Source organism: Pipistrellus kuhlii, unplaced genomic scaffold, assembly GCF_014108245.1.
Source record: "Pipistrellus kuhlii isolate mPipKuh1 unplaced genomic scaffold, mPipKuh1.p scaffold_m20_p_9, whole genome shotgun sequence".
NCBI lineage: Eukaryota > Metazoa > Chordata > Mammalia > Chiroptera > Vespertilionidae > Pipistrellus > Pipistrellus kuhlii.
Genome location: NW_023425595.1, coordinates 31,142,660 through 31,159,734, shown reverse-complemented (window position 1 = coordinate 31,159,734; position 17,075 = coordinate 31,142,660). Strand labels below are relative to the sequence as shown.

Sequence of the window (17,075 nt, the reverse complement as noted above, 5' to 3'; positions counted from 1 at the left end):
AGGAGTCTGATCCGGTCTGCCAGGTTTTTTGGGCAGTGAGCGCAGCCGAGGTGTTACAGTAGGAATTAGTAGTTCATATAGTCCGGCCCTCCAGCTCTCTGAGGGACCGTGATCTGGCCCCCACTTTAAAAAGTTTGAGGACCCCTGAGAGGTTAGGTGTTCTGGAGAATGATCTGTCCAGATTAATTCAGATGACATTTAAGCTTAGTCCTCCATCCTGGATTCCCTGTTCTCATTGCTTTGTAACCCTTGGATCATTTTGAATGGTTACAGAGCACTAGTAGTTTCACCCTTATCTGTTTAGTCTTTGCCCCATAAACAATGGGGTTCATGGTAGGTGGCACCAGTAAGTAGAGGTTTGCCAAGAGAATAAGGGTGTGCCTGGGCACATGTTTTCCAAAGCGATGGGTAAAGAAGGAAAAGAAGGCCAGAGTGTAGAATATCAAGATGACACATAGATGAGCTCCACAGGTTCCAAAGGCCTTTGTCTGAGCTTCTCTAGACGGCAGTCTAAAGACTGTTTTCAGGATCACCCAGTAGGACAGGGATATGAAAACAAAGTCCAGCCCTGTAGTGAGGAGAGCTGCACTGAGCCCATAAATGCTATTAAGGGCAATGCTATTGCAGGCCAACTTGGCAATGACCATGTTCTCACAGTAGGTATGGCGGATAATATTGCTCCGGCAGAAGTGCAGGCGAAGAATGAGGAGGACACCAGGGGTAACTACAGCCACGCTTCGAAACACCAGAGCCAAGGCCACCTTGCTGATGAGAGAGCCTGTAAATAGGGTTGCATAATGGAGTGGTGCACAGATAGCCACATAGCGATCAAAAGCCATGGCCAGCAGAATAGCAGATTCAGAGAGGAACAGAGCGTGAACAAAAAACATCTGTGTGAGACATGCGGCAAACGATGACAGGGAAGGGCCCTGCCAGAAGATGAGAAGCATTTTGGGCACCGTGACAGTGCAAAGAAGGACATCATTGAGTGCCAGCATGGCCAGGAATAAATACATGGGTTCATGGAGACTCCTGTCCCAGGCCACCACTGCCATAATCAGGCCATTGCCTATCACAGCCAAAAGGTACATAAAGCTGAAAGGGATGGAGATCCAGATTTGGAAGTCTTCTAATCCGGGGACTCCAGTTAGCAGAAATGCAATGAGGGGGGTGGATGTATAGTTGGCTGTTGTTATAGAGAGGTAGTCAAAGTCTGTTATGTAGAAAACAGAGAGAAAAGAATGTAAGTAATAGTAGAAAATGAGTAATCTCTCTTCCTACTCAGGTCCTAATCATTAATTTGGCATGATGAGGTAGAAGGAGAATAAAATGTTTTGAGAAAAATTACTAAAAAACTAAATGTGTATGGGCAAACCACTTCTTCTTTTATGAGACATCTTGTTCTCCCTGAAAAAATAAAAAGTTAATCAGAAAAATTGAGTTGAATCTTTTATTTTTGTAAAGCTAATTGCTATATTCACATAATTGATGTATATGTGTTTTAAACTTTTAACTGTATTAGGTATACATTTTTTTTGCCATTATAACTTGATAATAAATTCTTAAATCCCAAACACAACTTTTTATCTTTTCACAGAACTGTATATAACTCTGAAGAGAATTAATATTCCATTCTGTGATGAACAAATTTAATGGAAGGAGATGGGTTGGATGGTAGAGTGATATATATATATAACTGGAGTCAGCATGAAAACACCTATTCTTGTTTTCATCCTAAGGACATAAAATATGTTCATTTGGCCTAATTTATCTACAATAAAGAAAAAAAAGTTTTATTCATCTGTCTCTCATTTGAACTCTTGAAGATAATGATTGAATTAAAGTGAAATTTAATGTTAAGCTAAAGTTGTAATATTATCCATACCTGAGTAAGCATTAAATATCAAGGATCATAAAATAGAGTCAAAGAAAACAAATATCAGAGTATTGGCTATTTTCATTCAGAACAAGAAAGTCACTGAAGAATATTAGGATAATTATTCAATACCTATTATTAAAAGCTTTCTACAGATAGAGTTTCTACTTTTCATATTCTCAGATAAAATAATATCAACTTTTAAAAAATAACAGCAGTTCTTATTTTTAATATAGCACAAATCATAAAATATAATTGCTTTTCTTAAAAGAATAACTGACATGTAAGATTATTTACCAGGACTATGAAACATTAATTTAATTAGTCAAGTTTGTAATCAAATGCAGTAGATTACAAAGGCACCAACTATGCTTATGAAGATTTTTTGACTGCAAATCTTAGAAAGTTTCAAAGTTATAAATAATAAATGCTATTTATTGAAAAAGAACCATCAAAATCTAGAATCTGCATGGCTCTGGCTTTCATGTGAGTTTGTCACACCTTTAGGTAGATGAAAAACTACACTGTATGTCAAGATCTCTAATTATCACTCCTTGAATTAATTGAAATTCTTTTCAAATATTCTAGCCCTTAATAAGTAAGGAGGACCCATTATCACATTATTATATTTATTATTATTATTATTATTATTATTATTATTATTTAATGTATGTTTTATTTTTTGAGAGAAAAGGGAGAGGGAAAGTTAGAAACAACTATGAGAGAGAAACATCAACATTGATCAGCTGCCTCTTGCACACTCCCTACTGGAAGTCAAGCCTGCAACCCAGGCATGTACCCTGACAGGGAATTGAATGGGTAACCTCTGGGCGTATGGGTTGAAGTTTAATCACTGAGCACACTGGTTGGGCAATTATTATATATTATTAATATGTAGATCAACAAATATTTGAATCTATTCTCCTTCATACTATTTCTTCCCTCCTCTCTCTCTTACTCTCCCCCTCCCTCTCTATCTCTCTTTCTCTGTCTCTCTCTCAGACAGTTCAGATGAGGGGGAAAAAGACAAAAAATTCTCATTAAAAGGCAAACCCATAGAAGAGATGATATGGTTTTTAATGAATCTCAAAGAGAGAGATATTTTTTAATGGTTATTTTATAAAAAATATGGAGGTGCAACCACTGTGTTTAGCCTTGTAAGACTGAGAGGTTTTGCTTAATTTTCAGTGCCTGTCTTGGCTGTGTAACCATCACACAGAAAATATCAGCATATTTAAACAGAGAGCATAACACATGCCAGCACAGGAATGGGTAATATAGCAGTAATGGTAAAAATAATAATTGCAAATATTTATCAATGTTTACAAGTGCTAAACATTTTCCTAAAAACTATTCTAACCCCTTTACATGGATTATCCAATTTAATGGTCACCACTGCTATATAAAGCAGCTATTGTTAGTATCCCAATTTTACACAGAAGGGAACTCAAACACTGAAGGACTTTTCCAATGTCACATCATTAGTAAATGCATAAAGCATGTTTTAAAGTCCAGGGCTCCTAAGTGCAGAACCCAGATTTTTAACCATTTAGCTATTCTAATTTACCTTTTAGATGCATGATTTTTTCAAAATCCTTCGGAACATAAAAAAGCAGATGTTTCTTCCTAGTGATATTCTTAGTTCTTAAGTATTAGGTCTCATGAGCAAGATAGTAATGTTTAGCCTATAAGAATTCAGAGAAGGAAGAGAGGCAAATATATAGTCATCTCTATTGTCTATCAATATTATAAAAACAACTCAAGGAATAACCTCTGGGATGAGAAGTCTTTTGGGTATTTTTCATACTGAGTGATTGCTCTAGCATCTGAGACCCACAGTCTATATTTAGATTAGCTGACAAGGCCTACCATTTAAAATAACAATCTATGTGTATGGATATATAACCTTGATTAGGAAAGGAGTATGTAAGCTATGTTATAAACCCAATTTTTAGTGGAGATTATACATCATAAGACTAAGGACAAATACAAATATATTATATATATTTACCTGAGGGAAAACAAAAATTGTCTCATTAAATGTTGCATACCCAGAAAAATGAGGCAAGTTTATTGCGAAGGTTACAGAATACCATTAAAATAAGAAGATTCCTTTAGTGGAGATGAAGAATTATGATGCTATTTAATATTTGGAGATGTACATCAATGCTAGTGTACTTATACTGTAATTTTATTTTCAAAATTAATTATATTTTACTTTCTCTCTTATGAGACATCTCGTTCTCACTGAAAAAATAAAAAAAAGTTAATTAGAAAAATTGAGTTGAATTTTTATGTTTGTAAAGCTAATTGCTATATCCACATATCACATGACAGCACAGGAATGGACAATGTAGCAGTAATGGTAAAAATAATAATTTCAAATATTTACCAATGTTTACAAGTGCTAAACAATAAACTCTGAAATCATGGATCCTTTTTATTCAAAGAGATCTAGTAAATTACCTGTTTTAATTCATCATGACATTTCTTCTGTTGATACCTATGACCACCCTTATCATCAGTGTTAGGAAATTATTTAATGTAAGTCAGAAAATATTGAATAATATAAAAGTGTGCTTCCTTTTCCAGTGGTGAACATTTAAGATAGAGTTTAATAATATGATATTCTTTTAGAATTTTCTTACATATCAAAATATAGGTCTCAATCTCATCATTTAGTTGATCTCAAAAGATGGCATTTAATCATAAATACCCACATTGATCCAAAACAAAGCAATTTTCAATTGTTTTTCTTTATATGATTTATGCAATTTTTTCTGGCATAGATTTTGGTCTTGATTCTTTGTTTTACACTTTGTGGTTTATGTCTCAAATGATTTGCAACCATTCATTTACTTCTTAATTTTCCCAATATATATTTTGTAGGTCACATGCATTGCTTGATTCCTTTTTAGTATGAATATTTCAGTGGAAACAATAGACATGTTCCTTATCTTAAGCAAATAGACAATCTTTAGTGAAAATAAAATTCTTTTACCAGAAAACAAGGGCACTAAGTTCCAAAAATAAAGAGTTCTGGATGATATGAAAGAGGAGAAAAATAAATAAGGAACTAAAAAATAACAACTGCAAAAAAGTGTTAATATGTTTTTCCAGAGAATCTAGACTGAGGCTGAGGTAGGCTGGCATATTGTGGTTAGAAGAACAGATGAAATAATGTGTGAAACTTAAAGCTCCCACTTTGTCATTCTACCTTTTAGAAATATTATTAATTTCTCATACATGTCTAGGAAACTATATTTTGTAAGAGTAATGCTTTGAAAACTTTTGTTTGTTTCTTCATGTAATAGGTATTAAAAAAAGGTCATAGTCAATCAGCAAAACGTGGGAGCAAGGAATACGTAAGGCCCTATGTAGCCTTTGAGAGGTTGATGTGCTGGCTCATGAAGAATTTCTTTCCTATTTTTGGCAGGTCTTGCTGCAAATGGGACCTACCTAAAACACTGACATTTCTCTATTTTTATGTTATTTTATGTTTTTTCAATGACTGCTTGGAGGCAAAAATATTTAAAGTGGGTTCTGTCCAAATAAAATATATCTTTCCTCTATTGAATATTCTTAGCAACACACTTTCCAATAGCTACTTAGAGTTATTTAAGTTTAGTTATATAATTTCATAACTCAGAAAAATGTTAATCAGCAAGTAAAATTGTGAGACAAAGAATACTATTTGGCATGTCAAAATACTAGTTAATGTCTGATTTCAGTACATTTTGTAATTTTCTGCTTCATTATCTAAGTTTTATATGTTTACTTGCCAATAGACTCAAAGAAGTTAAGTTATATACATGATAAAGTAGAATAATATACTTGTAAAGTCATACTAAGCAAGATAAAACTCTCATAAATGAAAGCTGAGAAAACTAAACAAAATTTCAAGGATAGGTTGTGAAAAATCATAGAATGCCTTATGTTTTGCATTACAGATAATTTAACAAATTACTGCTTTCCATGAATAGTGGGTCTTCCTGATTATATAGATTATTGAGAATGTACTCTTCATTTGTACAATTATTTATTACCTATCTTAGTTTAGTTACTTGTGGTAAGTAAAAGGTTATAAGATATTGTTTACACATTTCTAGAATTGTGAGAGAGACAAACAAGTGCATGAGGATTATAAACACAGGAATATGTATATATATATTTCCTTTGCTCCAGTTAGAAGTTAATTTAATAGGAATTATTACAGAAATCTATAAATGATCCTAAAGTTCTCTCAGCTATAATTTCAGTAGATCAAGCAAAGTACAAATGCTTATCGCTTGAATTTTAACAGTGCATAAAACAGGCTTGAGAACAGGAGGGATCAATAGGTATGTATAACCCATAATAATGTCCATCATGGGTGGAACATGTTTCCCAAAATGATGCATAATGTATACCAGCATAGGGGCATAGATCGGCAGCACAGCTCAGATGTGAAAATACAAGTGTTAAAGGCCTTGAACTATTCTTCCCTGGATGCAATGCCTAGCACGTGACAGAATCTTCAAATAACAAAGGAAAATGAGTACACAGTCCACTCTAAAAGTGATGAGAATGGTGATGAGGCCATGGATGTTTGTGATGTGCTGGTCACAGCAGAAGAGCTCAGTGATATCTGGGTATGTGAGCAGTATGAGTGGGATAACACATTAGACTTCCAAAACCTCATTCACTTAATTAGACAGGGTCTTAGAAATGACAGCCACAGCCCATAGCAAAAGCCCCATGCACCTATCTCAGCAATGGTGAAATTCCTCAAAACAGTGGTGTGCCTGAGTAGGTTGGAGATGGCCACCTAGTGGTCAGCAACCACTGTGAAGAGGATGCCTGACTCTACTGAGAAAAAAAAACATGGATGAAGAACATCTGGATGAGGCAGGCATCAAAATCTATATTGCGGTCATTGAATGAGAAAAGTTTGAGCAAAATAACAACGGTAGCAGCACAGAGTCCCAAGACACTGTCAGCATGGAAAGAAAAAGGTGCAGGAAGTGACTTTCATTTAACATCTCCATTGCTCATTTTATTACTTATTCACTTATATTAAAAATCTTTATTGTTAAAAGTATTATATGTATCCCCCTTTTTTCACATTGACCCCTTCCCCCCTTTTTCCCTATCCCAGGCCTTCACCACACTATTGTCTGTCTCTATGGGCTATGCATATCCTATCTAATAAAAGAGAAACATGCAAATTGACTGTACCTCTGCTATGCCCACAAGCCATGCCCACCAGCCAATCAGAAGCGAGTATGCAAATTAACCAAACAAAAATGGTGGTTAATTTGCATATCCAAGCACAGAGTGAAGACTGAAGACAGTGTAGAAGGAAGCCAAGCTTTACAGAAGGGAGTGAAGCTGTGGAGAAGCAAGCATACGGGGTGGTGGAGAAGGGAGGGAAACAGTAGGATTAGGGTGAATGGAGGGAAGCAGGAGGGGCAACAGAGACTGCCACAGGAATCTTCCTCCAAGGGGCTTCCAGAATGTATATAAGTTCTTGGTTGATCCCTTCCTACCCACTCACCCACCCACCCAACTATGCCTTCCCTTTGAGATTCTACAGTCTGTTCTATGTTTCTGTGTCTCTGGAACTATCCACGGGTGGGGGTTCTAGGATTAGAGTTTGGAAGGCAGCTTCCCTGATTTTTCTCTTGGACATCTTTCTCCACGAGAACTTTAACATCCAGGCAACTTTTGAACCACAGGAAGCAATTGAACCACTCTGTTGAAAAACCTCTCCCTTCATCATGTGGAGTCTACACCTTGCTGTGGTAGATATCCTGAAGTTACTTACGACTGAGAATAACAATGATTTTATAGGCAGAGGCAGATATCTGGAGGCTTTGAGTCTTTGCCTGATCTCCTTCTGGGTCCTGGGCTAGGAAAACCAGACCTGACACACATTTTGGTCCTTTCCAAAGGCCCAACACTTTACAAGCTGGGGATTATTGATAGCTCCAAAGAGTACTCAGGGCCAGTCACAAAGAGCATCCATTGCTCATTTTAGAAATCTGGTGAATTGGAGAGAAATTTACATCTTTAGAAAGAGTATCTTAAATCAAAGGCCATAAAAGAAAGCAGCCTTCCACAGAACATGGTAAATTATATAGATTTGAAGAGAAAATAAAATCTTAAAACTTCACCTTTCCTGAAATTTTAGTTAGGATAAAAGAGATACAACTCTCTACTCAACTATTACTATATCCTTTTATTAAAACTCTTTTATCTTTCCTTTTTTTTTTTCTTTTTTTTTTTTCTGGCAACTCTACTCTTTCTCATCTATTCAATTATGGGACAGATATTCTTAAATACATGTTTGATCATTTCATCATTTAATTGCAACTCATTAGTAGTTGCATATTGTTCTAAGAATTAAAACTAAAGTAAAATCTCATCTTTCATAACCCTCTTTCTAATTTTCAAAATTTATACTTGAAGTTTCATAGACACTTATTTGTTTTTCAGATGGTCCAATATGTTTTCAATGTCTATTTTTCTATTCTGTTTTTTTCTCTCTCTAAAATTTCCTTCTCTTTTATATTCCTGAGGTTTCTTACCCTCTATCTTTAGACCTCAATTACATACCACTTGCTTAGGGAAGTCATTACTCATATTCTCTTTGCTCAGTTAGAGATTGGTATTAGAATGTCATTTTACCCTTCATTTCTTAAGAATATGTTTTTATTGATTTCATGCAGGGGTCCTCAAACTTTTTAAAGTGGGGGCCAGATCACGGTTCCTCAGAGAGCTGGAGGGCCGGACTATATGAACTACTAATTCCTACTGTAACACCTCGGCTGCGCTCACTGCCCAAAAAACCTGGTGGGCCGGATCAGACTCCTCTGTGGGCCGCATGTGGCCCACGGGCCGTAGTTTGAAGACCCTTGTTAGAGGAAGGGAGGAAGGGAGAGAGAGATAAAAAGATCAATGATGAGAGAGAATCATTGATTGGCTGCCTCCTGCATGCCCCCACTGGAGACTGAGGACATAATACAGGCATGTGCTCACCAGGAATTAAATTGCAACTTTCTGGTTCATAGGTTGATGATCCACTGAGCCACTGTGGCTGGGCTATCTTTCATTTCTTAATAATAGCATTTATCATAATTGTAGATGTAATGTAACCTTAATAATTTTTGTCTGAATCCTGTTATAATGAAGGCAGGGTATTCTTGCTTTCTGCTGTTTTCCTGTACCTTAGTATTGTTTAATACTGTATCTGAAACACTGAAAGTACATGAGAATTTAAATAGATTTTTATAAATGTTCTGCAGACACCTCAAATTTTATGCATTCAAAGTGGATTTTACTACCCTCTCTTATAAACAATAGTAATTCTCTGTCACTATCTCATTAAATATAATACCATCAACTTAGAAACCTAAGCATCAATTATGAAACCAACCCACATCAGTTATTAATATTTGTTTATATATCCTAAGTATTGTTAATATAAAAAAACAACAACCCACACTCAAACATGTGAAGAATTTTTGTGAGTTTGAGTCAATAATTGCCAGAAAGCAGAATCTCAACATATTGAGATAGTGCTCCCGAGAATGGCATGTTTTTTTTTGCCTCGTTTTATTGATTATAATCAAAAGAGGAGATGTGAGTGGGTTACATTAACTCCATTGGTGATAGATTATAGAGGCAGAAAAAAGCAAAACAAGGGTAGGAGGGGACCTCTGGAATTGGATAAAAAATAAAATGATAGACACATACTTTTTAAAATAAGATGGGTACAGGATAGTTAGTAGTCAACAATTAACAATAGCAATGAGGGAATTTGTGGTCTCTGTCCCTGGTGCCCTTGCCCATTCATTGTACCCTTAGGGGTCTGGAAAAAGGGAAGTTACAAGTTACTTTGACATTCAGCAGGGTTGTTATCTTAGATGCAAAAAATGGGTTCATTGAAGATCAAAATTGATCTTTGCCAAGGAAGATACTAACCTAGGACATGACTACCCACTATAAACTACTTTTTAATTCAAGGCTTTCATTGCAGACCATGTTTTATGATTACTTTAGGTTCCTTGAGTTTGCAAGGCTACCACACAGGTCATCCCTTAGCTAGTCAGGTGAATATATGGCCCCTTTTCATCCACAATATCATTCATCTCTGTTATATTTTTATTTTCACAACCATTACTCTAAGAGAAGTCACCACTAATTCTCAATAGTGCTTTTGCAATCACTTCTAAAATCTTTTCCTGGAGATTTTATGAAGATAAAATGACATGAAGAAATCTTAATGATAAAATATGTATAAAAATGTAAAATGACATCATGTTATACTTATCTTTCTCTGACTGGTTTATTTTTGTTAGCATTGTACTCTGGGATGTGGGAGAGGGTAGCCAGGGAATTTATATGCATATATACATGCAAGTGCAAGGTGGAGAGGGTCAAGGGGATAAAACAACAACAACAACAACAACAAAGGGGACATTTGTAGTACTTTCAGCAATAAAGATGAATTTAAAAAATTTTAAACAAAAGCCGAAACCGGTTTGGCTCAATGGATAGAGCGTCGGCTTGGGGACTGAAGGGTCCTGGGTTCAATTCCAGTCAAGGGCATGTACCTTGGTTGCGGGTATATCCCCGGTGGGGGGTGTGCAAGAGGCAGCTGATCGATGACTCTCTCTCATCGATGTTTCTAACTCTCTATCTCTCTCACTTCCTCTCTGTATAAAATCAATAAAATATCTTAAAAAAAATAAAAAAAATAAAAAAATTTAAACAAAAAAGTTATATGCAATAATAAGATATATCTTCATAGTGTAGAAAGAATTAAAGAGAAATATCTTTGAAATAGAGAAATCATAAATCTTTGTATTTCAAAACTCCTTTAATGGACTTGCACTAAGTCATTAATGGGAAAAAAGGAACATAAGGAAAGGAAGGGTCAGCATCATAGTTCAGCATCAACTCACCTCTAGGAATGCACATGTATTTTGACTTGAACACCATTTTAAAGAAATCTAAACTATAAACACACTTCCAAAGTCTAAAACAAAAATGTGTCTAGTTTTAAATAAAAATATTGTCAAACCAAGGGTAACACAATTTTCATATGGCAACCATGCTGAAAGAAAATGTCAATCAAATGCAAAGACTTGTATTGTCATGTCCATAATTGCTATGATTATCCTCAAGCAAGCTTTCAGAAATCTTTTCTGAAATATGTATTAGGAAAATTTAGTTCTACCACCTCTCTCCCATTGGAAATCACCTTTTAAAAATTTTTCTAGTTCTCATAAAAGAACAGAAATTTTTATGAAGTATTATACAAATTATAAGTTATTGAACATCTGCGAACTAACATTAATTTTTTTAATCTTAAGACATTTTCTAAATAGGGAGGGAGGGATAAGGAGGAGAGATAAACCAAAGGACTTGTATGCATGCATGTAAGCATATGCAATGGACACAGACAACAGGGGGTGAGAGTGAGAGCAGGATTGGGGGCTTGGAGGGCAATGGGGGAGGGGAGGATAGGGACACATTTGTAATTCCTTAATCAATAAAAGAAAAATAACATTTTACTGAATAAAATCCAAAGGTTTCACTACATTTTCAAAGAAAACCACTTCTTCATCCTTCTTCGAATCTGCTGGGTCTTGACACTGTAGATGATTGGATTCATCAGGGGTGGAAAGAGAATGTAAATGTTGCCCATGAGAACATGAACCAAAGGCGAGAGGTGCTTCCCAAAGCGGTGAACCATGGTGAGGCCAATGATGGGGATATAGAAAACCAGGACAGCACAGAGGTGGGAAACACAGGTCTGCAAAGACTTGAGCCTCTCTTCCCGAGATGCAATTGCCAGCACTGTATACAAGATGAAAACATAGGAGATGAGGATAAGGACAGCATCCAACAGCAGGGTACAGATCACCAGAGCCAGGGCATAGAAGCTGTTGAAGCGGATGTCAGAACAGGCCAGCCTGAGCAGGTCCTGGTGCAAGCAGAAAGAGTGGGAGAGGACATGAGGGCGGCAGTAATGGAAGAACTTCAGACGAATGATGACAGGAAGAATAGACACAGTGCTTCTCAGGACAATGGTCACCATGAACTGAATGACTCTACTATTAGTCAAGATGGATGTGTATCTCAGAGGATTGCAGATTGCAGTAAAGCGATCAAAAGCCATGGCAAGAAGGACTCCAGACTCTGTGCAGGAGAGACCATGGACAAAATAAGTCTGTGCAATGCAGGCATCCAGGCTGATTTCCTGGCTGAGTCCCCACAGGATCCCCAGCACCGTGTGCACTGTGGACAGCCCCATGCACAGGTCAGTGAGGGCCAGCAAGGCCAGGAAATAGAACATGGGCTCATGCAGGCTCGGTTCAGTCCGAATCACATGCAGCACCAGACAGTTTCCCAGGAAAACCATAGCATAGATGGAGGAGAAGGGAATTGAAAACCAGGGATAGTACTGGTCCAGGCCAGGAAACCCGGTAAGGATGAATACAGAGGAATTGGTAGTAGAAGCAGACATGAATATTTGAAGGTAATTCTCAAGATAAGAAAAGTAATCACAGTTTTGTTTCAACCACCTGCTGTTGTTGAGAATAGTCAGATAACACAGCCCCTCAGAGTTCAGCACAGGTAAAGCTTACTGAAGAATTCCAGGGTCACTCAACTCATTGGAATAAACTATGATGATTTCACAGGGAATCTCCTTAGTATTCTGTCTCAGAGGTTATAGAAGCAAGTCAATGTCCTGACCATTTTAAGCAAGTAAGTTTCTTAACTTCATTCACTTCTAGTCTCTCTGAGCCACTGTCACCATACATAGCAGGTGACAGTGTCAGCTTAGGGCTGCTGCTCTGCAACAACTAAGTGAGCCTCACGAATGCTTTCTTCCTTACCAGTCCGAATGGCACAGGGAGTCAGAGGCTCAGGCTTATGAGGAGGAGTGAAGAGCGTTGTGAGCCAGGTGAACCCAGGCTCCTGGGAGACCACTGTTCCCTCGTGGTGGATGATGCATGTGCAGCATTCTCCTGGGAAGGTTTTCCTGCAGTGAGGATAGAAAACTTCTCTAATAGAGCAGGCCCGAGGTCCTAACAACAGCAAAATATGATTTCAAGAGTCACAATCTATCCTCAACCCTCCATATCTATGGTACCTATAAGTATAACATATATATCCTCAAACTAAAATTATATAAAGAAAACATCTCAATGGAAGACATTGGAGGGGTTGCTTATTCATTATGTAGTCACTTAACCTATATAACATAGATGTAATATGCAAATTAACCCTCACACCCTCACAAGATGGTTGCCTACAACCAGGCTGGCAGAGGGATTAGTGAGGATCAAATGACTGAACAGCAGGCTGTATGGGGTGACCATGCCAGTGATGGTCAACCAGTCTTGGAGGGGGGCAGTTGGGGGCTTCCAGGCCAGCAGGGGGGGCAGTGAGGGGTGACTAGGCTAGCAGGTTCGGTAGTTAGGGGTGATCAGGCCTGGACAGGACGCAGAGGCAGTAAGGTGTGATCAGGCTTGTTGAGGTGGGGTTGTTAGGGGCAACCAGGCAGGCAGAAGGGTGAGTGATTAGGAGCCAGCAGTTCAGGATTGAGAGAGATGTCTAGATAGGGCTTCACCACAAAACTTATTGTTACCTTTTTCAAACAAGGGCTGTTTTTCCTTTTCTTTCCAAGCCCCATAAGACTGACTCATGCTTGAGTGCCAGGCTGAGACTGTGTCTCTACTCCATAAGAGTTCAATGGCAGGGAGCTCACAGTGAAGATTAATTCTATAGCAACCTGGCCAATGCCCAAATATCTTTTCCTTGGGGAACACAGAAGGTTCCCTTCAGGGCTTAGGGATTGTCATCACCAAACATGTTTATCAATGGGCTGTAGAGAGACTCTTTTGTAACAGAAAATGTTGGCACCATCCAAGTGTAAATATTCATATTGCCAAAGCAAGCTTAAAATGTATGGAAAAAATGTGTCTTTTAAGAGTTCTCTCATCTTGGTCACTAGATATGATCCCTCAGACAGAACTAAAATGAGGCACAACACTATGATCTGGGTATTAGAACAAATGTATAAGCTGTGAAGGGCTTTTCAGGCAGTGAGTCAGGATAAACTAAAACACAAATACTAGGAACAGCAAGACTAGGAGTGCTTTTGTGTTACTGGAAATCAATAAAAGCAACAATGAATAATAGAAATATAAGAGAGGAGAACTTCCTTTAAGTGGCATCATATAGTATTTTTCCTTCTATGTCTTGCATAATGTCCAGATTTATCAATGTTGTCACAAATGGCAGGATTTTCTTCTTTATAAGGATTAATAATATTTAATTGTATGTATATGCCACAGCTTCCTTGTCTATTTGTTCATTGATGGACATATACTGTATATTGTTTCCATGTCTTGGTTAGTATGAATGATACTGTAATGAATGTAGGAGTGAAGATATCTCCTTGAGATCTTAATTTTAATTTCTGGGACTATTTTCCCAGAAGTAGGATTGCTGGATCATATGATAGTTCTATTTTTAATTTTTAAGGAATAACCATACTGCTTTCCATAGTGTAGGCACTGATTTTCATTCCCACCAACAGTACTTAAGGGTATCCTTTTTCCTACATCCTTATCAATACTTATTTTTTTCTAATAGCCATCCTAATATATTGTGAAATGATATCTAATTGCAATTTTTATTTGAATTCCCTGATGATTAGTAATGTTCAACACCTTTTCATATACTTCGTGGTAATTTATATGCCTTCTTTGGAAAAATGTCTATTCAAAATTCATCTTAAATTGAATTACATAAGAAGTTATGTTTTGAAATCCCCTGAACAATCACAGCTGGTGTTCAATGGTCTACCTAATTTTCCATATCAGCAAGGGGAGATTTTCAGCTTCTATTTTCCTATTTTTTAAATCTTTCTCAATTTAGTAGAATTGGATTTCATTCTATAGGCACTATCTAAATAGTCAACCCTGGAACAAATCAGAATAAGTGAATGGGCTTTTATAATCTTGACTAAATTTATTTCTTCTAAAATGTTCCATTACTATCCTAATGAAAAAATTAATGAATAAGAGGATAATCTTAGAAGTCATTACCCTCATGCACATGCACACTTTTTGTCAAAGCAGTCTTCCTTCAGGGTGAATGGGATATTCTATCTCATTGAGACAGAAGTATCCAGGGATATCTGTGACTTGAAAATATGATAAAGTAGAACAGGCATAAAAATATGAAGAGAAAAAAACCCACACAGAATACAGAAAACTATATGCCTGGAGTGCATATATTGTGTGTTTGTGTATGTGTGTGTGTGTGTGTGTGTGTGTGTGTGTATGTGTGTGTTGAGGAGGTTTTGGGGAGGGTGGGAGAGAAGGATTTGGTTTAATTTCATTCCTGATTTCTTTCCTGAAACAACATTCTGTTACTTAATAATTTGGGCTGCATCCCTGTTCTTGTCATTCATGGCCTGTCTTTGTATAAGTAAAATAATTTTTATGTGCTATTTTTGTTTTAACTATAGTTTAATACTTGCAGCCAAAATTCAGAGGTAGTAGAACCATTCCCAGGCCATCCATAATCTCTATACTCTATAAACTTAGATATGTTATAAATGGGAAACAAAGAAAGATGCATTTGTGACCAGGAGAAGAAATGAAAGGGTAACTATTGTGAAATATCAATGGAGGTATCTCCATAATAAACTAATGTGTTAAGGGAAAAGACTTTCAGAACTTTATCCTTATTGGAGGAAAAAATTTTCTCTCATATCCAGCTTCCTCAATCTTCCTGTCTTATCTAAGTTGGAAAAGAGTTCCAGATTTAATACATTGAGCATGCTGCAGTCAGGGAAAGAAGAAAAAGAGACTAGGGGGATGTGGAGAAGGGGAGGGGAAGGAAAAATGAAGATCTCTGTAGAAATCTTTGTGAAGGCCAGAGCTCTGAGAAACAGACCCAGTAACATCTCAGGCCCTTCTAAGATTTAAATTAGAAGATTATTGTATGCTTCTCTCCTCCACATATCATGCCTTAGCACCAATCTAATAGGGTTCCAATATAATAAATATTAAAATACTTTTTAACTAAAATTGAACTAAAAGAGCTGAAAAATACAGATTTTTTTTCCTAAGGAAAAGTACAAGAGGTGAGTAAAAATCAAGGAACATATCTTCTTGTATCTATAGCCAAAGTAAACACAACCCAATTTCTAATTAGATTAACAAATATCCTCATGCTAAAGGCACATTTACCTACTTCTTATTGCCCAATAAAACATGTCTTAATTTGAACAAAAAATCACAAAGGAAAAATAAAACCATACTTCAAAGAGACAAAGTAATTTATCATAAAGAGAATAAGATACACTTCATAATATGTAACTATCAAATGGAGACATTAAATATCTATGAAAAATATGATAAGGGCTCTAATGTAAATAGTAAATGTGAAAATTACTGATGGGCATTGTAAAGAGAGAGAAAGAAACTATAAGAATCAAAAGGACATTCTAGAAATGGAAACAACAGCAACTTTGTAATAAAAATAATGTTTTTTGATGAGTTCATCAGTAGACTAGAAAATAAACATAATAAAGAATAAATTAATTTGAAGGTCAGTCAATAGAAATTTTCCAAACTGAAATTAAGAGGAAAAAAATTAAAAACACAGAATAGCACATCCAAGAACTATGAAACAATATATGTAATTTGAGTATCAGGAAAAAAAAAGGCAGAAACAAATCAGAAGAAACTTATGAACCAATAATGGCTGAGAACTTCCATAATTAATGATAGAAATCAAACTATAGATCCAGTAATCCCATTCAACATCAAGAATAAGTAGTACCAAAATAGAAGCATCTAGTCAAATCATTAAACTGAAGAAAGACAAATACAATCTTGAAAGAATCCTTTGTTGTGGAGGGAACATTTATCAGTTGAGGAACAAAATAAGAATTATAGCAAAATCCTCCTCAGACATAAGGCAAAAAAGAGGAGATTAAAATGAAATATTTAAAATATTTTTTTAAAAATCACCAACCTGGAATTTCATATCCAGTGAAGAAAATATTCTTCAGACCTTAATTGAGAAAGGCAGATGAAGATTTTATTTAAAAAAAAAAAAAAAAAAAAAAAAAAAGACAAAAGGAAAAAAAATGCAATTCTCCTGCCTTTTTCCTAGAAAAAAC

General features: G+C 36.2%; 2 protein-coding genes across 2 annotated transcripts; both read right to left on the bottom strand.

Moving 5' to 3' along the window:
* Positions 1–254: 254 nt before the first annotated feature.
* On the bottom strand, positions 255–3,456 carry LOC118713234 (olfactory receptor 52Z1-like). The gene is made up of 2 exons (XM_036427641.1): positions 3,444–3,456; positions 255–1,213 (listed from the first exon to the last, which is right to left on the bottom strand). Exons 1-2 carry the CDS (start codon positions 3,454–3,456, stop codon positions 255–257), a joined length of 972 nt encoding a protein of 323 aa, XP_036283534.1.
* Positions 3,457–11,459: 8,003 nt separating this feature from the next.
* On the bottom strand, positions 11,460–12,398 carry LOC118713233 (olfactory receptor 51V1). Its single transcript, XM_036427639.1, has one exon. It carries the CDS (start codon positions 12,390–12,392, stop codon positions 11,460–11,462), a length of 933 nt encoding a protein of 310 aa, XP_036283532.1. The 5' UTR covers positions 12,393–12,398.
* Between the last annotated feature and the right edge of the window lie 4,677 nt (positions 12,399–17,075).

Excerpts from the sequence above, each read along its gene's own strand:
- LOC118713233 (XM_036427639.1), bottom strand. The coding sequence starts at position 12,392 with ATGTCTGCTTCTACTACCAATTCCTCTGTATTCATCCTTACCGGGTTT.